The sequence below is a fragment of the Osmerus mordax genome, chromosome 1 (assembly GCF_038355195.1).
Source record: "Osmerus mordax isolate fOsmMor3 chromosome 1, fOsmMor3.pri, whole genome shotgun sequence".
Lineage (NCBI taxonomy): Eukaryota > Metazoa > Chordata > Actinopteri > Osmeriformes > Osmeridae > Osmerus > Osmerus mordax.
This window is the reverse complement of record NC_090050.1, coordinates 19,362,586-19,383,442: the sequence shown is the minus strand read 5'-3', so window position 1 is coordinate 19,383,442 and position 20,857 is coordinate 19,362,586. Positions and strand designations below refer to the sequence as shown.

At 39.6% G+C, this 20,857-nt stretch overlaps 4 protein-coding genes across 4 annotated transcripts; 1 reads left to right on the top strand and 3 right to left on the bottom strand.

Moving 5' to 3' along the window:
• Positions 1-1,430: 1,430 nt before the first annotated feature.
• Positions 1,431-5,863, bottom strand: slc2a11a (solute carrier family 2 member 11a). Its single transcript, XM_067230815.1, has 12 exons — positions 5,840-5,863; positions 5,437-5,535; positions 5,139-5,299; positions 4,380-4,504; positions 4,103-4,232; positions 3,840-3,988; positions 3,549-3,736; positions 2,802-2,912; positions 2,458-2,559; positions 2,139-2,214; positions 1,797-1,924; positions 1,431-1,689 (listed from the first exon to the last, which is right to left on the bottom strand). The coding sequence occupies exons 1-12, from the start codon at positions 5,861-5,863 to the stop codon at positions 1,471-1,473; spliced, it is 1,512 nt and encodes a 503-aa protein (XP_067086916.1). The 3' UTR covers positions 1,431-1,470.
• A 1,676-nt stretch (positions 5,864-7,539) lies between these two features.
• On the top strand, positions 7,540-12,336 carry tgfa (transforming growth factor, alpha). The gene is made up of 6 exons (XM_067229824.1): positions 7,540-7,631; positions 8,460-8,600; positions 9,751-9,865; positions 10,199-10,348; positions 10,486-10,595; positions 12,245-12,336. Exons 1-6 carry the CDS (start codon positions 7,592-7,594, stop codon positions 12,334-12,336), a joined length of 648 nt encoding a protein of 215 aa, XP_067085925.1. The 5' UTR covers positions 7,540-7,591.
• A 3,313-nt stretch (positions 12,337-15,649) lies between these two features.
• On the bottom strand, positions 15,650-16,821 carry hdhd3 (haloacid dehalogenase-like hydrolase domain containing 3). Its single transcript, XM_067243553.1, has 2 exons — positions 16,294-16,821; positions 15,650-16,120 (listed from the first exon to the last, which is right to left on the bottom strand). The coding sequence occupies exons 1-2, from the start codon at positions 16,621-16,623 to the stop codon at positions 15,725-15,727; spliced, it is 726 nt and encodes a 241-aa protein (XP_067099654.1). The 5' UTR covers positions 16,624-16,821; the 3' UTR covers positions 15,650-15,724.
• A 404-nt stretch (positions 16,822-17,225) lies between these two features.
• trub2 (TruB pseudouridine (psi) synthase family member 2) lies at positions 17,226-19,774 on the bottom strand. Its single transcript, XM_067234351.1, has 8 exons — positions 19,484-19,774; positions 19,194-19,325; positions 19,014-19,088; positions 18,852-18,913; positions 18,665-18,746; positions 18,120-18,192; positions 17,899-18,035; positions 17,226-17,755 (listed from the first exon to the last, which is right to left on the bottom strand). The coding sequence occupies exons 1-8, from the start codon at positions 19,599-19,601 to the stop codon at positions 17,433-17,435; spliced, it is 1,002 nt and encodes a 333-aa protein (XP_067090452.1). The 5' UTR covers positions 19,602-19,774; the 3' UTR covers positions 17,226-17,432.
• Positions 19,775-20,857: the final 1,083 nt, after the last annotated feature.

Genomic DNA, 20,857 nt, shown 5'->3' with positions numbered 1-20,857 from the left:
ATGTGTGACAAACCATCTGGTGAGTCAGGTTAATCAAATAGCACAAGGTAGTACAAATACAGTTTTTTTGCAAGTTCCTGTATGTCCTGTATTTATTGAGAAGGGGGACAATTAATATTAGGGTGCTTTCACAGTCCGATTGCTTGGTCAGAATCAGTGGATGAGTTGCTACTTTGTTGCATTTTTCATTATGGTCCGGTTATTGTTCACTTCCTGTTTTAAGCAAACCAACGTTTGTAAAAAAAAAAAACAATGACGTTTGTTAAAAAAAAACTGTGTGAGGGAAAATCACTTCCTTGTCACGAACAACAATGGAGCAACAGCAGCGTATTGCGATTGTAATATATTTAATTGTTATGATTTGGTTTTGCACGAGCACGTATTTTGGGTTGCTCGTTGGTCTTTTACCCACTATTATATCCAGGTCATCAAACCATGGGAATTATTTTCTTTCGTCCGACGAACACTTTTCCACTTTTATGTATTGCTGCCTACGTTTTTTAATTTTCATAATAAATTACGATTACGTTAACACCTAAAGCGAACTGAACTGAATGGTTCACTTGGAACCGGACCGAGTCCCGTCTGTTAGAGGAACCATGGTTCGGTTGTTTGGTCCGCATGTATTTTTAGTTCGAATGCATGTTCTCACCTCTCCAAACGAACCGGACTTTCAGAGAAAACGGACCATGGTCCGATTGAAACTGACCAAATATGACAGGTGTGAACCCTTATACATGAATACATGTTTATGAATACATTTTATTAAATGTTTTGTCTTTGAATGATGGATATTTAGAGTAATTACAATGTTGTAAATGAACGTAGCTACAAAAGTATACATATTGTTCGTATTTTTCCAATGCATGTCAGCCAACCTCCAGGAAATGGCTTAGTTCATATGATCATTATCCCAACTACATAAAATTTCTTAGCCAGTTTCATTGAATATGGGGACATTGTATGATTTTGAAAGAACCCAAAAGGAACAGGAACATTATAGATGATCTTTTTAAGAGTATTAAGAGATGCAATTTTCAGGACACTGTGGTCACAGTCTGGCTAGGAATTCATGAATCTATACGTTTTTTGTATTTTTAGATTTTGTGAAATTCTGCTAGTGCTTTTTATGCATATGGGTATAAAGAATATTGAACGTCTGCCACTATTCCTTTGGGTGTGTAAAAACATAGTTGTGGTTTCAAACTATTTGGCTGTATCAGGATGAAACATATAGAGATCAATAATAGCAGTCATATATATTCAAGATTATTTATTTTACTCCATCAAATTGAAACAAGCAACAATCTATTTGAAGTAACAGATTCAAAAGTTACACTTTGGATTCATCAAAATAATTCCTCAAACTATGGATGTTCACAACATTTTGTAAGGAACTTCTGACATTTTGAAGTAACTTTGGTGATACAATCTGATTAACCTACTTGTCAGGCTGTGCTGAAAGCATAATTATAAGGCAGTGGACTTGCACATTTCACCCAGTTGGTACTGGCCCTGAGTGGTAGTTAAAATCTGCCTGTCCTGGCTTCTGTAGTTCAGCTTGTGGAACTCATTTGCAATGACTGTCAATGTCTTTCCCTTGGTCTCAGGCAGAACCAAGCCCACAAACAGAGCAGACAGAAGGCAGACAATTCCAAAGGGGACAAAGCAGAATTGGCCCAACTCACTCTAAAGAGAGAGAACAGAGTATGGCAGTTAGACAAAGAGACATAAGTGTGGTGTGAACGTGTATTGTGCTGATACATATATTGGTGTTTGCTATTGCTGCTACTAACCACTAGGAATGGAAATATCATTCCTATTATGAAGAGGTTTAGCCACATCATAAAACCAGCTATCATGTAGGCTGCGGGCCGGGCAGTCTGACTGAAGATCTCTGTAGGCAGGATCCCAGTCACTCCAGCTGAGGGCAAATACAAATTTGTTGGAAAATTAATGTAATTGATTTGGGAAGGGAACAACAAAAAGGTATACAACTCTATTTGTCGTACTGCAATTACATAGAAAATCTGAGTATTACGTGATATTATCTGAGTATGATGCAAGGGTATATTTCTTATAAATCATCACATCTCTCGTGTAAGCTGTGCCCCATTGTGATACAATTTCAGACATACCTGGTCCCATGCCAAAGCTCAGAATATAAGTGAAGATGCATGCCATGCTCAAGTACGACATCCACTGTATATTGTGCTGTTTTTGTGAAAAGTTAAATTGATTAAACATGTCATAAAAGATTACAGACCAAATCACAGTACTACTTTATATCTCTGGGCGAGTGGAAGCTTTTTATTAGAGTTTTTTTTGTGAATCCCACCCATCCACCCAACACCTCCTGGTCAGACCTGTATCATGTAGAAACTATGACTCCTAGTGGATGAGTGATGTATTGAATTAATTAAAAAAGTAAATGACAGGCTTGAGTTGGATACATACCTCAAGGGACAGTGCTACTGTGAAGATGACTGCCCAGCCTGTCATCAAAACGTACCCCCCTATCAACAAAAATCTTCTGCCTTGCCTCTCAATCAGCAGATTCTGAGGAAAGGTACATCGAACAACATACTTTTCAGCTTCAACCTCGCCTTCATGTAATTCATTATAATCCGAACAGTAAGCCAGTGAAAAGCTTTAGCTGGCTCTGGAATGCAAGATGTTGTCTTACAGAGAAGCTATTTTAGTAGCCCAGTTGCAATACTTAACTAGAGAAGAAAACTCCCTCTCTCCCAACCTTCTAGGTACTTACATAACTGCCACATGCATCCTTCTGGAATACTCACACACATTATACAGGCTGTAAATTCACACGTGCCAGTGCCTATGGTGATGTATTGGATCTTTTCAGAAGACATCCCAGCCTCTTGAAACACATAGGAGGCATAGAAGTAAATCTGTGAGGAAGAGACACATTTTCCCACAGTTATTAAAACATCGAACATTGAATTGGAATTATAAATCAAGACGAAAATAACCTCCTCTAATAATCTCTGTTTTCAAACCAAAAAACACTTCAGTGACTTGAACAATCTAGTAGGCTGTTTGGGACATACAGGTGACAAAAAAATGTGCATGTTCTTTACCTTTTTGAATTACAATGTAAACATTCTGTTCTGATCACCAATAATTCCCTTAACAAAGCATTAAAACAGCAAAACTGTGTCATGATCAGTGCACATTGTTTTAAAGGTACACTGAAATTGAAGCTGTCCGCACACAGTATGAAATATTGATAGAACATCTACTGTCGTGTCTGTGCTATGGAAAGACCGCCCAGGGGAAACTTGAGCCATTGTTTATCTGATCTGGTGTGTTTTTTACAAGCAGACAGTGGTGTGCTTCAGAGGTAGGTCACTTTTACTGTAGGTTTTCTTACACACTAAGAAAAAAATTATTAAAGGAGAGAGACAACTTGGCAGGCAGTAACCTTACTTGGGAGGACCATAACAAAGTATGGGACTCAACATTTAAAAGGATCTTAAGTTGCCACCATCATACAGGACCTTACATGAGGTCCTGTCACGTCTCACCGAGTCATTCCCACATAGTTGCATAGCGCTGCTTGTAGCTATGATGGTCAGTAGTTGCCAGCGAACGCTACGGTCAGTGAACAGCTCCCATGGCCGGCTGGCTTTTAAACCCTTGGCCTCAGCCTGTTCCTGCAGGATCTCATCCAGCTCACTTCGCTGGACCTCACACCCGCGCAGAATCCGCAGAGCTAACATGGAGGAACAACAAAAAACACCATTACAACTCAATCTTTACTTAACTGTTTCTTCTTCTCGCCAAACACAGGGGAGGGCTTACAGTATCTCACCTACCATTGATACAAGCTTCCTTGTCCCCTTTGTCGATGAGGAGATAGCGAGGGCTTTCAGGGAACCAGGGTAAAGTCAGAAGCTGAACTATGCCTGGGATGGCATTACTGGCTAAGAGGTACTGCCAGTGGGGTTCACTGCCCAAGATCTCCCTGCAAAGTTACATGGCGTGGATGTCATCATCCCAAATTTAAACCATGGAGCATGGAACTGCATATTGGGTTCCAATACAGTAAAACTTATGTTTGTGTGTTATCTGTGTTTACCGGAGACCAACGACCTGTCCCAAAACCACCCCAAATGATGTAAAGACAGCTGATGACAGGGACACTGCTCCTCGCAGATGCTTTGGAGCACTTTCTCCAAAATACATAGGTTGTACATTCATACTGATCCCTGCAAACATACATAGAGGAAACGTACACTTGGAATTTGTAATTGTTCAACCATTTTCCCCCACTTCAAAAGTAGACATACTTATAAGCACATGGAGAATGCATTAAGGATACTGTCAAAAGGGTAATATAACACAGCCCTCTGTACCAGCATTGATTCCAACCAAGATTCGAGAGAGGATGATCATTTCAAAAGATTTGGCAGCTCTACTTGTCAGAGCTAAGACTGAACCCAGCATCAGGAAAATGTTGTTCAACAGCAAGGTTTTCTTCCTGATGGATCAATAAAAGAACACATCTGTTTTGTTTTCACTCAAATGTGGGCTGCTGTGGATCAGACATCACTGATCGGACCATCTCTATCATCTAAAAATAGGTAATCCTGTTTAGGTGAGTCAGTTTTGTTGTACATGCAAATATGTACTGTTAGTATAGTTAGTCTTGTACACCACTATTCAAAATGTATGATCCCTATATGTTGAATGTATGTACCTTCCTGCCAAAGTAAATTCCTTGTCTGTGCAAACTTTCATGATCTTTTCTGATCTTGACTCTATGGTTACATTGTGGAGGGGTATGATTGTTGAAAAACTTAACAGTAATTGTGTTGTTGTGTTATGGTGCTGCCTGCACAGCATGATTGCAGATTGAAGACTCACCTCCACAGAACAATGAATTACTGTTTTGGTCAAACATTGTTTTTTCCTATTACAGTTTAGCTGTGATTGTTGTACTTTAAGTCTCCCTCCACTGAGATAAATGGATAGTTGAGACATTGTGGGTGTGTAAAAACGTGCAACCACTAGTGTTCTGCCATTTCAACAACTTGTTTGTATACCAACCATAACAAGTTGTTCAAGACACCTTGCAAATGGCATTGATTTGACTCTTTTATGCCTTTCATTACCTTCCAAAGTGTATGGCCATAGGTCCACCTATAAGAGCTCCTGCCAAGCCTCCCAGGGAGAATATTGACACAATGAAGGTCCAAACCAGTGTCACTTGGTAATCCTGCAACTGGACATCCCAGCGCTCCAGGAATGTCTCATTTACAAAATTCTGAATGAACTGCAAGTAAAGAGAATAGTCACACATTAATCTACGGTATGAGCTCAGACAAAGAAAACCGATAATGGAAAAAACAGGGTTTCACTGACAGAAGACACAAATACAAACACACAAGATGGTGGGGATGATGATCTTACAATGGTAGGAGCATTCATGATGGCAAGGTTGTAGCCATACTGTAGTGTGCCTCCAATAGCAGCTGAAGTTACCATTAATGCCAACATTCGGACATTGCCCTGTTAAGGTATATCTGTCAGTATTTATTTCAAATGAGAAATTGGAGAGCCTATATCAACATCTGGCACCCTAAGCACAGGGTGGTCAAATTAACAATTTTAGCTTTACACCTGAGGTTATACATAACACATTGGAATGTAGTATACTGTACCAGAGAACAACTGAGAGGACCAATTGTAACAATAGCACACATTTGCTGAGACTTGAGTACTGGTGACTTTAAGCTTCATGGGTATCTGGATAGTAGGCACATTTTTCTCATGTATTTTAAAATATGACGTATAATGTAAAATGTTACGGTACCTTTTCCACAGCAAGATCTGACATGCTGAATCGAGTATGGTTGTTTTAAACACTGGATACGCTAAAAACACTGTTTGGGAGAGCACTCAAAACTGTTCTGACTCACTCCTGTACACTGAGCGAGTGATCGCAGTTACAAATTTGCGGCTCTGTGGCATGGTGACTGGCGCTATCTAGCCACCAGATGGAGCTAAAACAGCTAGTGATGGGTCGTTCGCGAACGATCCGGCTCTAAGAGCCGGCTCTTGAAGTTGAACGTCGGGAGCTGGCTCGCATATCTGAAGAGCCGACTCTATTTTTAATAGATTAATACAGCCTATAAAAACTAAATGATTATGAAATAATGAATTTTAATTGTATTTAAAATAATTGACTAATTCAAAGAACAACGAAAAAATACTTGTAGGCTTAAAGGCGCACACGATCATCGTCTGTTCCTGTCAATCCTGCATGAGGGAGGGCCGAGCCAACTCACACAGTCAGAGTAGTCAAAACTCGGAGGAGAGCCATGACAAATCAATGCATTTTTAAAGATATGTGGTTACGGTCGAGTATGATTTCATTTCATAATTTAATAAAATTGTTTTCACACCTATCATGGTCAAATTCATAGTTAAAACATGTATTTTTTAAAGAGCCGTTAGGGAGCCAAAAGAGCCGGCTCTTTTTAGTGAGCTGAGCCATACGAGCCGGCTCACGAAAAAGAGCCGGAATGCCCATCACTAAAAACAGCTACTGTCGACAAAAGTGGGCTACATGACCTGAACATATATAAAAATGAGGCCCGTTTAGGATGAGTAGCCTAAGAGGAGCTAACGGAGTTGAAGACCAAATGTCAGAGGCATGATCGACAGTTAAACTAAAAGTGGCCCGTCAACTTGGATTATTCCACGTTCCTATGTTTTTCCTTTACATTAATTTTGTAGAAAAAGTTGTAATGTAGGCCTAGGCTTAATTCGCCAACAATGATATGCTATTTATATTGATTTAGCATATATATTAGGTTTGTTACAGAGCATAGGTCCTACACATTCTGGTTGTTGAAATAGTCAACAACTGTTGTCAAAGCTAGGCTACTACTGTTGTAAGTTAAAATATGAGGACATTACATATTTTGTTATTGAGTTATGAAATTGAATTATGAAAGCCTAATTTAATTATTGTGATAAGTGTAGTCCTATTTTACACTTCAAGCGGACTCATTTGGGCGTTTGGACTTCCCTGCCCTCCCCCTACTGGGAAGAAGGAGTGGTGAGCCATGCCGAATGTTGAATGAACTCTCCCCTTCCTTTTCAATTAGAGTATCTCACTGTCTCTTCAGTGGATCCTCGGAGGGGGATGAGATTAGATACGTGTTCTTGGAGGTGTCTTCTATTGATGCAGACCATTCGAAAGGAAGCCATTTGGATTGACCGTCTTTATAATGGAAAGTAGCGTTACGGAAAAAAATATTCAGAAAATAATAAGAGATTTAATTACTTCTTAAAAGACACTTTAACGATGACATGTCATTCACGCACACTACGCTTGCACTTGGCATTGGCTGAAGTCTGAACATTTGTTTGCTAACTTGCAGACGGTCAATAAAGTAGCCTACGTAGCATAGACAGGATTTAATATCAAATCAGTTTTAGAGTGTAACATTTTCTTTTCTAATAAGAACGTGTAATTAGGCCTACAAGTGTTAATGGACTGGAGAAAGCTGTATTGGCTACTCACATTTTGGTGGATAAGCAAAAACAAGACTTCACAATGAATCGCGTTTTCTGGGACACGATCTTTCTCATTACTGGTGAGTGCTAAAACCTTGTTGAAACAAATATTGGTTTAAAAATGTGATAGATGTGCATCGTGTGTGCATGATCAAATACGTGTTTTGATTACATAAACGTGGTATCAAGTGGACTAGTCTAAATCATGCAAGTTCATGTACGTTAATTAATGATCCTATCGGGAAATGGTCTGCTGTGCACCTATGACCCACAGCTAAATTAATTGCCTGGATCCCTTTTATGTGGGTGATTTCATTTATGAAGACAGAAGACAAAAATGTTAACTTGTTTGGTGGATTTGCCTCAGTTGATCCATCCACATGTAGGCCTTTTCCATTAAAAAAGCCTGTATTTCCTGTATTCCTGTAAGCCTGTATTCTAACTCTTTATCGTCTGTGTGTGAACACCAGCTATGTATAGTTTTTTAATGGACTCATCCTGTTAGTAATGGATACTTGACCCTGCTCCTTTGGTTGGCTGATCAGTAGGACGCAGCACAGTCTCTTTGTTGGAGGTTGTACTTGGTAATACTCAGAGGGCCTCATCATCAATAACTAAGAGGCTTCCCTGTCTGATGCAGGTCTAATTTATATAATCAGTTCTCTCTTACAATAGATATAGCTACACCCGCACACACTGAATTTGAGCCAAACTGTAAAACAAGTATATCTAGTTCATACCATGTTAAGAGTATTTGTGTTGGGATGTTAGCGATAGTAGAGTAATTGATTCACATTTTAAAGAAATAACTTTCTTCACTATGCTAACTGGTGTCCTCATTTCATGATTTCCGTTAAACGTCCTAAAAGTTCTGTATCAACGCTTCTATAATGTGTTCCATCCTATAGGGTCCTTCTTTACCTATGGTACGGGACAGGGTAATTCTACCATTGGTTCTAATACTTCAGCTACTACCACCACAACAACCGCTGCCACCTCTTCCACCACTATTTCTACCACTCCCATTACTACTACAATTCCAGTGAAAAGTAAGTGTCTGCACAAGCAAACATGTCTTGTGAGTGCTGGGTATTGGGATATCCCAGAAAGATAGTCTGATGGAGTGACTGAAATAGAAGAATATAAAGCACTGCTTAGGTTGCAGCTAGAAATTTCTGATGGAGTGACTGAAATAGAAGAATATAAAGCACTGCTTAGGTTGCAGCTAGAAATTACTGTAACTATCTACAAGGCTCCATATAAAATTCAGAAATGCCCTATAATGACTGATTTCCTCATGAATTTCATCCTGGACTGACTGCCAAAATCACATGGAAAGAGACTGGTAGGGCAAATGCCTCTGGGAAAACAGAGGGCTTTTACAGGGCCTGAAAGGAGACAATGCATGTAGGCTGGAATCCAAAAGGCCACTGGAATGGAGTGTGTGACTGCTGTAATGCAGCTATCTGTCTGTCTGCTTACCATCCCCTTCTCTCTGAATGCCACATTGTAACATCTGTTTTGGCTGCCCTAAGAAACCTACATAGAACTGTGTTTGTGCAAAGCAATTTGAGCAAGCATGTAGTTTGAGTATTATTGGAGCTGTTTGTATATTCAAAACGGTGCTCTGTAACTTACATTTACATTTATTCATTTCTAATGAATGATAGCCAACTTGGCTATCATTGTCCTCTTGCATCAAGCTTTATAATCATAAAAGTTATGTTTCTTTTGGGACTTTTATTCCACTTGTCTTGCATAATATTCATCCTAGACAATGTGTTTGATGGAGTGTGTAACTGAAGAAATGGGGTGAATTCTAGGTTGTATTCCCTGCAGGGATGGGCTTTCTCCTGAGCTCTAATGGGGTTGATGGACAGACCTTTTTGTTTGCTATGTCAAATTGGGAATTTAGTCCTTGTCTCTTTGAATCCAGCACCTCTTAATGCATAGCTGTTTTTTTCTTCTGGACTGCCCTTGACGTAAGCGACCCTGCTGCCCTGGAACTCTGCAGCACGGGTGTCCTCTTGTAGACTTAGAGCTAAAACCTGACCTATGACAGATACCTTAGACACTGACCTCTGAAGTCATGGAAAAGGGTCACACTTACTAGAAAGGAGCATTTAGATTTTTTAATAGATTAAAGCTCTATGATTACGGTTCAAAATGTAAAGTAATGGCTCCATATCTCTCTCACAGAGTTTGTGGCAGCAGCCGTTCGCTCTCATTTTGATGATTGTCCGGACTCGCACACCCATTTCTGCTTCAATGGGATCTGTCGTTTCCTGATAGTGGAGGAGACTCCTGCATGTGTGTAAGTGTAACTTTCTGTCACGTGCATGAATAAGCAAGGAGCATCTCTCTCACACACACACACACACACACACAGATTTACTGCAAAACATGTTTAGGTTTGTCTCTGCCACTCCTTGGTTTGCACCCTGAGATCTTTCAGTTTAGGGAGGATTGAGAATGAATACATCTGACTTATACTCAAAGTCTGTTTTTGGTATTCTGTGATGCTTGGAACCTATTACATCTGAAAACTTGGCAAATCTAAAATATCACATGAGATTCAAGTTTATGCCTTGAGGATGTAGAACATAATTATTACCATGTCAACTCAGTCCCTGTCCATCACATGCAGGTGTCACCCTGGTTTCGTTGGGATGAGGTGTGAACATGCTGACCTGCTGGCTGTGGTCGCAACCAATCACAGGCAACAGACAGTCGCCACAGTGCTGGTACTATGTGTGATTGGTAGTGTCATGATGATGCTGCTCTGCACTCTTTTACAGTGAGTGCCTTACAGTACACAGTGATGTGATCAATCCGCAAATATTTCCCCATCACACTTGTGTCATAAAGTAATTGCGTAGTTGAATATAACCACACGTGGTTTTCTTACATGGTGATTTGTCCTTTATTTCCTAGTTGCTGGTGGAGGCGTGAAAGTCATAGGCGGACCCAGGCCTTCTACTGTGTCCCAGAAAAACCTGGAAGTAGGCTGACAGGAAAAGCATCCTGCTGTCAAACTGAAAGTGGTAGATACTTCAATTCTCTTTTGTCTTCAGTCCATTCAGTAATTTTGCTCACTGATGTTTCTTGAAACTGGAATCCATGGAGGGTATATACCTGATTGGCAGGTATTCAATTCATCAAAGTGACTGAACTGTCCCTGTGCACTCAAGACCCATCTGGCTTTCACAATACATTAGTCCTATGATGTTTATACCTAATAACTAGTTAAAACATATATAATGTTTCAACAAGTTTACTGGAAATGAATATTTATTCTGACAAAAAGCACAATGCCTCCATTGTCATACTAACATATTTTTTATCTGTTAGCTTAATGTTGATAGACAACTAGATTAAGAGCAATGACTGGAAAACGATGTATTCAGTGCTTTCTCTTATTCAGCAGTGTCATGCTATGGATCAATCCGATGGTTATGCAAATCTAAGACAAATATTTCCATACTTGCCTCTTACCCTTCATGTAAGTTTCTTATAGAAGTAGACTTATCACAAACGTACAGATGTGTTATTTTCTCGGTGCTTCTGATTGATTGTTTTTGTTTTGTTTTGTTCATTACCTCTGTCAGATCACGTTCCCTATGCACAAGGTACCATTGGGTCGTGTTCATCAGTGTGCTTTAACGTGGAGTAGAATTGATGGAGTAGTTAGTTTCAAGGGATAGATTTTAGCCTAGATTATGTGATCATACTTTCATGGTCTGTGTTGCTAACCCTGTGTTGTCACTTTACATGACTACAACTTTTGTATTGATGAATGTCTTTGCAAGGTTTGAGTCAGAGAGTGATCTTAAAATTGAGTTCCAGGCAAAATACTGCACAGTAGTGTTCATGTAGGACTTTTCCCAAGTAACCATGCTAAATTCCATGTTATTTTTTTATTTATTTTTTCAGTGGTTTAAGTGGTATTTTACACAATGAAATTCCACATCCTGGGATCTCTACAGACTGGAACCAAGATGGTTGACTGACAGCTGGATCATTTAAGATGTGAGGGAGAGAGAAATCGACTCACCTCTTTCAACATCAAACTACGGGCTATCCATCAGATTTAGGAATTGACCCGGCTCACCTAGAGAGAATTGAAAGGAGGAATATGAGGAGTTAGCCCCAGCACTGTGTCATTATGAGGACATGGCCAGGAGGGCTGATTCTGGACATGACAGAGACCACCTTTTCAGAAGAAGTTTTGCATCCAAAGACGATGTGGAACAACAAAATGCATAATCTCAGACGGACATCCTGTGTGATATACTTCAAGTAAGAGGACCTCAAATACTCCCCATTTTTGTCTTTTTAACAAACACCGTATAAATTATGCAATCACTGAGATACTTTTTTATTAAAGAATGGAGGGAAAATGTGTTCTTTAAAGAAGTTTTAGTTATTTTTTAAGGAAGGGATATAAACTCACTTCACCTTACAAAAATGGGGAATTCTTATTTGTAGGTATTCTTAGACTAAGGGAGAGTAAGAGAGTAAGGATCTACTGACTGAATCAATTTTGAATATGGGAATAAAAGGTCTGACAAATATGCCTCGCAAATATTGCCAATGTCTTTCTTGTTGTACAAAGTAATATCCCTAATACACCACTTTCTCTAGTATATTTAGTACTAAATTAACGTATTTTATATTGCTTTTGTTAAATCAGTGAAGAGAAACAAGGGGCTGTACTTCTTGGAGAAGAGGTCTTTAGTTATTGTAAAGGTGTTGAATGACTCCAGCGCTGCTACTAACCTCTGATGTTAGTGTTTTTTTTTTTTTTATTAAAATTTCTGCACAAAATATGAACAACAATTCAGAATGCCTCTGAGGTTTAGAACCAGTAAATTACTTTTTACTATTTATTGTGTGTCCTTACAATTTCATGTTACCAGGCACATGTTGCAAAAGCGTGAGTATCTGGCAACAGAAAACCTATTGCTGTGCTTATTTCAGTTGCTTACTTCAATGTATGGAATTTGTCAAAGCTCACTTGCTCTTTAAGCTTAATCACAAAATTGTGCACTTATGGTTTAGAGGTATAACTTTTCTTTAGAGATATTAGAAATGGGTTCACGTGCAAGTAATGCCAAATGCACCTTATGGACCACTTGTGCGTGTATGCACAGAAGTTACTAGGTGTTGATTTAATGCCGTCATGGAAGACACCACCACTCTATGCTTTGAGAAGTCATACTTTTCACGAAGGCAAACAAGCCTGGCTTTTTGGAAAGTATTCAAGGACCAAATGTGTTGTAGTAAGTGTAGAAATAGGTTATGGGTAAAAACAAAATTGTGGCTGTTGATCTGAGTGGAGTAAACATGCAAAAAGGTCTGCATTCTAGAAAGTAATTTAGATTGATTTAGATTGAATTAATAGAAGGGAGAGACATGCCAATATTCTTTTCTTTCTGTCTTTGATTCTGGGGTTTTGAATGTGTTTGCTTTTGAAGTAGATACAATTGATACTTTCTGAATAAAAAATAAAAAATAGTGAATGGATGTATGTGAATGAAAGTGTGAGTGTGTGTATAAGTGCAGTCTTGTTGCGTTGTGAACATGTTTTCATTGTTGTTTACATACCAAAACACAATACTTGTTTCCTAAGGAGATACAGTATATATGCATGTTTTGTTCCCTGTTAATATCTGAATAGAGAATGGAAATGAGCATCATAGTTAATAGTTAGCATGAAAATGTACACTGAATAATGTCAAATATAAGTAAACTTGTATATAAACCCTTATCCTGATATTATGTTCTGTATAAAATAAGGACCATGGATATGTTTAGTTATGTCAGTATGTGTTACAATCTGCAGTGTTACTTCTGTGATTAAGTCTTTGGTTGAAACATCACCAACAGAATAACTGCCAGATAACTAACCACTTCAATGTTGTACTGTTATTGACCTTTCTGTTTTCAATGTAAAAAAATATAATAATGAAAAAAATATATACATTCTAATCTGCAAACATTTGTCTTGGTGCTGTCTTACACTCACATTCCATGTAACCCTATAGCATTACACAGTCTGACCCAGGTTGGATCCTTCACTTGACTCTATCTTCGGAGATGCGCCATTTCAGAAGGTGCAATCCATTGCGTGCTTTCTCTCCACTTTTACAGGTCTTTATTCCCTCATCTGTCTTGTTCAAAGCTTCCTGTTTGTCTATTTTTCCTCTCACTGAATATTTCAAAAGGGGTAATACAAACATAAAACTCTGAACCCCAGGCTCAACTGAACAAAGAGCCTACCTCTTGAGTGCTTTTTTAGCTGAAGGAAAGGTTGAACTTGTTTGTAGCATTTATTTGTTTGTTTGCTTATGCCCTTGGTTACTATATGTATAGGTCTATATGTAATCTGAGAACACATACCTGTTCTTGTGAAAATGTGTGTTTGACCCACATACTTGATCTATTTATTTCCCTTTGCAGATTTCGTTGGTTTAACCTTTCATCTTCTCTCTATAATTTGCTCTTCCCTTTTGTTCTCTCCATCATGAGCTGTGTTGTATTTCCCAATCCTATTATGCTTGCAATTGGATTTATAGGGAGCCCTTCCCAACTGGCTGAGCTTACTAAAGCCAGCTTTGAATTAAGGAGCTCTTCTGGGGGCATCCCTAAAGATAACAAAAGGCTTAGGTTCTGATGGGGAGAAAATAAAGAGGGACAGGTGACGATACAGGGACCTAGCCAACATCAAGTGGTAACGGATCTGTTATGTAAGGCAGCATCAACTATTTTGTGCAAGATTCCATGCGCATGTCCCTGACTTCAGTTTTGGATTTATAACATTGTTCAATTTCAATAACTGAAAGATTTGCGCTGTGCTTCTCACCAGTGTACACCCTCTCTTGGTCTTTTTGATCCTAACCCAACATTCACAGTATCTCTCAGACCAGATGGTTTGAAACAAGAGTATTTAAGTATTAGGGTTAAGCAATCCTGCCCACTCCAGTCCCTTTCACAACTCTGCATTTCTCTCTGACATCCCTGCTGACACCATCGTTAATAACAATAAAAACACTTATCAAAATTGTTCACGTAAATGTTTATTTATTTGTTGGGAATGTGTTGTTCTGATCGAAGAGCTTAACTGACTGAGTGCACAGCTGGAGGGAAGCATCATCTCACACGAATCTGGGACAAGGATTCCACCAACTAATTCCACTGTCTTCTCGTAATGGCCACTTACAGCTCACAGCAAATTCATGATACATTTTGCAGTGAGCAGTGAAAAGGACCACTGTCTATACAACAAAGTAGGATGTTTTATTCTTGCCAAGCCATTGGGATGCCAACTGGTGGGTTCCCCTCCCCCTACAGGCACATTTCCTGTTAGCTCATGCGTGTAGTATTGAAAGATTGGTCCAGGTGGTGGATTTATGGATGTACTGCTTAGAACTCAAATGTACAGGACAGTAAGCTGTAAAATTATTTCCATTCAAGTTGCCTGGTTAGTTCTGATTTCAATACTATGTATACTTGACATATCGAAATACATCTGCATGCTACAGTGACATGACACATTCCTGCCTCAGTACATTCCTGCCTCTTTGAGATCACTACCATAAAAAGGTTTTCAGCCTGTTAGTCACTAACAAAACACATCAAAAGTAGGCTTTGAGAAAATGCACACCTTCCCTCACTGGTTTGAATGGCATGTTGCCAGGCCAGTTAACACTGGGTACAGCCTCCAGTATTGATGTACTAGAATGCAGGCATTTTATTTGAATTGTTAGGGCATTTATGCTATATTTTGACGGAGAGTGACAAGATAGGTAGGGTGGAGAAAGAGAAGAGGGCGTGCAGGAAATGGTTCAGGCTAGATTTGAGCTCAGAGCCCTTGTGGTAAGACCATTGAGTCACCACGGTGCCCTAAGGGCAGGCATTTTATGTCTGATATTGACTGTTGATGTCTAGTCTCAGTTTAAGGTGACTGAAAAACTTTGCTCACAACAAACACTGAGTCACTTAAGAAGTATCCACAATAAAGACAATACATTTCACATATTTTTTGATTGTATAAATAACATTTATATAACTTTACAAATAGAATACATTTACAAATTATGTGAACTGGACAAATAGTAAGCCTATTTTAAGTATTTTGTACAATGGTTTTCTGAAACCCAGGGATATTCCATTAACCCATATTAGTCTGAAGTCTTATAGACAGCTCCTCTAGAGAACTTATTAGATGCTGCTGGGGTACATCTAGGTGGCAGTGCTTCTTATCTCTATCTAACAAGTACCCATGGATACCCAAGGAGCGAGAGGCGATATAGTCATAGGCATAGTGGTCCCCAATGTGGGCCACTTGAGCTGCAGGCACACCGCATTTCTTCAAGGCAAGGTAAAAAATGGCAGGATTAGGCTTGGCGACGCGTGCTTCCTCCGACGTCACCAGGAAACTGAAGTGAGACAGCAGGCCACAGGCTTGTAAAATCCCTTCCAGACGACTGTCAAAGTTAGACACCACACCAAGTTTCAGCCCCAGAGATGAACAGCTCTCTAAGGCCCTTTTTGAGTCTGGAAACACCTGAGAAATAAAAATAAACATTTACATAGATTGTATACCCATACAGCATTGTATGGAAAAAAAACTTTTTATTTCTTACTCAAATGGTCTGGTCAGGACAAACTGTTGAGTTTTAATTAATTCCCTGACAAACCATATTATAACTCTAACGCTGAATTTGATAACACTCTTACCTCCCAATTGTCCGAGTTGCTGAAGTTATGGTATAGGTTGTCTGCTAACTTGTCCAGCAAGGCAGGATCCTGTACGCGACACTGGAGGAAGGTGTCCCGCACCACCCCGCACCACCAAGTTTTCCCATTTAGGCCCTGAGAAGTGCCGTAGTTGGGATGGATGCGAGAGAACTGGCGGTAAGCGCGACGGAAAGCAGTCTCCACCTCTACAGAATCAAGGCTCAAGCCAGCTCTTTTTGCCTCATGGCAATACTGCTCCCCCACAGACCGGCGGACCTTCAGGAGGGTGTCTTTCACATCCCAAAGCACCCAGCGCAATGGTCCCTGCATGACAACTATAATATACCAATATTAAACAGAGGCTAAATAGGATTCAGATTGGGGTGGGGGGAGTAATGTATTGGCTAGGTCTGCTCCTCCTCGTAATTCACTCAAGGACTTTTTAGTCAAACATGGGCCTACCTAACCAACAGTGTTCAGCATAACCAAACACATTTAGTAACTAATATATAATTTTGAAAAACATACACACCCAGACAAATGTTGAATATTACTGGCGTGGTATTACGAAGTATTACGTACAGCGGTGGGCAAAGCGTATCGTTTTGGATTTGCTGAATGTGCGACGATCAAATACATCCGCAAGACATATCTTGCTCACAGGAATCGTTCCCAACCATGTCTAAATGGTAGGCAATCAACTTTTTACCCAATTGATAGTAGCATAATATATAGACTACTTTGTACAGTCTGTGCTACAGTAGAATGTCGTATAAGGCATCATTTATAAGAAAAATAAATGCCATCCCAAGAAGACAACTTGTCCTGCCACCATGTGGCTATTTAGGGGAACCATTGATTGGTTATCATAAAAACAGTTTCTTTTCAACATTATCATCTACATTCCTTATTACTCCCATAAACATGTTTTTATGACATACTTTAATCTCAATAATACCATAACATACATGTGAATTGAACAGGTTCACGTTTGGCAAAAAACGCTACAAGGTTCATTGTATTAAAGCAAAATAAATCATACTGCATGTTGCATTTGCAGCATTTTTCACCGTAGAGGAGACATCACATAAGAAATATAAGTTACAAATATGAGGACAGCTTATGTCAAAATACTAAAGTCAGTTAAGTGGAGCAATTGCTTCTTTTCCTCCCTTCTCTTGCCATTGACTGTCTGTGTGGTTGTCTTCTTGTGTGCCTGTAATGGTGCTTTTGGTATCCATCCTCGTGTGTTTGGGTGCATTTGTAAGACAGCGGTACTGTTGGATGGCCTGCATGACATCAGGAGCAGCCCAGTGATGGCGGGTCAAAGTGTCCCGCAAGATGAATGGCCCATCTCTGGTACGCCGCACTCCTTTACAAACTGCAGAGCTGCGGAGCTCCAAACCCACCTCATGAAGGACTTTGCACAGGTATCGTTGTGTCTCATTTATACACTGCACCTCTGTAACAGATAATCACATGATATTCTGATATACCAGATACTAATCATTTTATATATAAAATAGTATAAGCAGTAGACAGCTGCATTCTCTATTGACAGTCATGTGTGAGCAGGTATTAGTGGGATCGTTGGTTACCACTCACCCAGGGTGAAGTGGGGTGGTTGAAAGTGTAAGCAGCGCAATCCCAACATTATTGGCGGTGTTTTCCCATCTGGACGCAGTGCCCCCTTCACAGCCAGTTCATATGCCTCCTGGGAGCTCATGTCGACATTGGAGTATCTGCAAGAAGAGGCATATGTTTGAAACTCCAGGAGTTGCTTGATGACTTCAGTCGTTTGAATACGGACATAAATGTAGACATACACAAGGAGAGCCTTCTGGTTTACTCCCTGCATCATGGCCAAGACTTTCTCCAGCTTGTCCCTTGTGATGTGATCTGTCAGAAGGACATGTTTGAAAGCATGAGTAATAGTGTAGCCTTCATAATAGATTTAGTATTTTATGTAAACATTCTTAACAAAAAGAGCTGTCACATTACATTTACATGTATTCATTTAGCAGACGCTTTTATCCAAAGCGACTTCCAAGAGAGAGCTTTACAAAAGTGCATAGGGCAATGATCATAAACAACGAGATAGCCCCAAAAACATTGTGGGTAACCAAAACATGAGGCATACATAGTGAAAAGCAAATAAGTGCCAATTGGAAGAAACATAAGAGCATGTAGTTAAACAAGTTACAATTAAACAACATGAACCTCAAAAGTGCAAGAGTGTACCTGTAGGAAAGCAAGCAACAATAATATAATTCACAGCGAGTACAAGAAGTTAAATCAGTTACAACTAACCAACAAGAACAACAAGTCCCTCAATAAGAGTCATTGTGTTCCTGGAGGAAACTAACATTACCATATGTGGTTTTCTCTATGATGGTGCCAGTGTGAGTGAAATTGTTAGCTGCCATCCCAAATTCCCCCTCCAAGATGTAATCCTGAAACAAAAAGCACATTTTTAAATATGGTTACAAATCTCTATGGTGCATTTGTATCATATAAAACATGTGTGTCCTGATTGAGGTTGAAAAGAAGAAGCTTACCCTGGTGACACATGATCCATAGAGGTCTTTGAGAGCCTTATTACCATGCCCAACTCCAAGAACTGGGTAGATAACGAAATTTACACAAGAACAATTTAATCCTTGTGAAATCTGAAAACTTTTCCACAGAAAAGAGCTGTAACCCTAAAAAAAATACTCTACCTAAAACACCCGATGAGAACGCATCCAAGCGGTGTCCGACTCCTACACGGACCTGCTGAAACTCAGGCCCACTCACTTGAAGGGAAGAAACATGCATCATCGTTATTTTATGCTCTATGTATTCATAGCCAATTGACAGTGGACAATTGAGATAGCAGTAAACCTGTAGGCTACACATACCCAGTGGGTGGTCAGCTAGTGCTGGGAGGGAGGCCACAGAGAGGGTAAGGTCACTGGAACCCTTGCTCCCACCTGGCCCTAACAAAAACTTGACTCTGAGACGAGGAGCTGAAGGAGGGGCTGCATTTATACCTGAACAGACCAAGAACAGTAGTTTTTTTGTTAGCTGTGTAAGATAGGCTAGTATGTGGAGATGGGAGTACAAATTGCACTAGGACGCTTGCTTGATAAATCATTGACAGATTTCCATGTTAAAGCACAAAATCAACAGTTCTACAAAGACAGCCTACCTTTGAGTATATTCGTCTCAACTGTATCACGGACAAGTTTCCAATGAACTCCATTTGGTTTGTAAACCGAAAATAATCCTTCGAATTTACGAAACACCCGAATAGATGGCGTCGACATGACGCTTAAAAACAAACTCACGGACTACTTAGGTCTATCATCTAAGATAGACCTAGGCTATGCCATCTATAGTCTATATCAACTAATTAATGTAGTAAATAAATATTGCTCAATTCGCTTGCAAACTTCATACATTTTTTACTGTAAAGTCACGTTGTAGTATGTGATGTTCGTGTCCAAGTACTTCACACTGCGCATGTGACATTACACGGGCCTGGCCAGACAACCTGTATTTTAGAATGCTGCCACCTCCTGCTCTGGCGCGTTTTTCTTTGAAACTATGAACTATGAAATGTGAATATCACGCTATGTACGTTTTCCTGATGCAGAACAATTGAACATAGCATAGTGTAAACAGACACTGCCCTGTAATTTTAACGTTTTATTAAACCTAACCCTAACAATTCGTCAGCATTTGTTGTAGTTGTAAATTTATAATTGACTGTGACGGCACACTATTAGCGTGGGCTTTGTGTGGGAGGTGCAGGACAGAGGTAAGCCTTTGTGGGGGAACAGTTAGGGTGCCATAGAGAATCTGGAGAAAGATATATGAGAGCCGTTTCACACAGGTGCTTGAAAGCCAGAGGGTCATTCCCATGGTGATACCCGTAAAGAAAAATTCAGCTGCTGCCTAGTCATCTTTCTTATTCATCCTGTTACTTTCTTATGTAGAAATTGAGATTCTGTATCTAATTTTAAAGTACAACAAGAAGGTTAAATTAGGGTCGATGAGAACATAGCATGTAGGATTGCTCTAGTATATATGTAAGTTATGGCGAATTAATAACTTAGGCTCCAAATATTTAATGAGACATAGGCCTACTGATAATACTGTGATCATATTCCCTTCCTTCTTCCACACTGGGCAGTAGTCTACCTTTTCCTGTGCCTCTTACTTGTGGCCCCCAAGGTCAGATCTGTCTACCAATAGCCCTCTGTGTTCAAATCATTCTACCTCACCTCGGCCTTGGCTTTGAAACACAGGCTGCATTCATCAAACTCACAATGGAATTAAATTAAGTAACTACTAGACAATTTCTTTTACACGCCCCAATGAAACAATAGTATCTCATAGTGGAGGAATATCTGACACAATATGTTGTGTCAGATATATGTATTAGAAAATACTGTAAACACAAGTCTACTCCCATTGTTAATATGGGCATACTGTATATACGTAGTTAACTATTAACTAAAAAGATAGTCAAGTATTGAAACGCACAAATAAATTACTGTTACAGAATCTGAACACACAA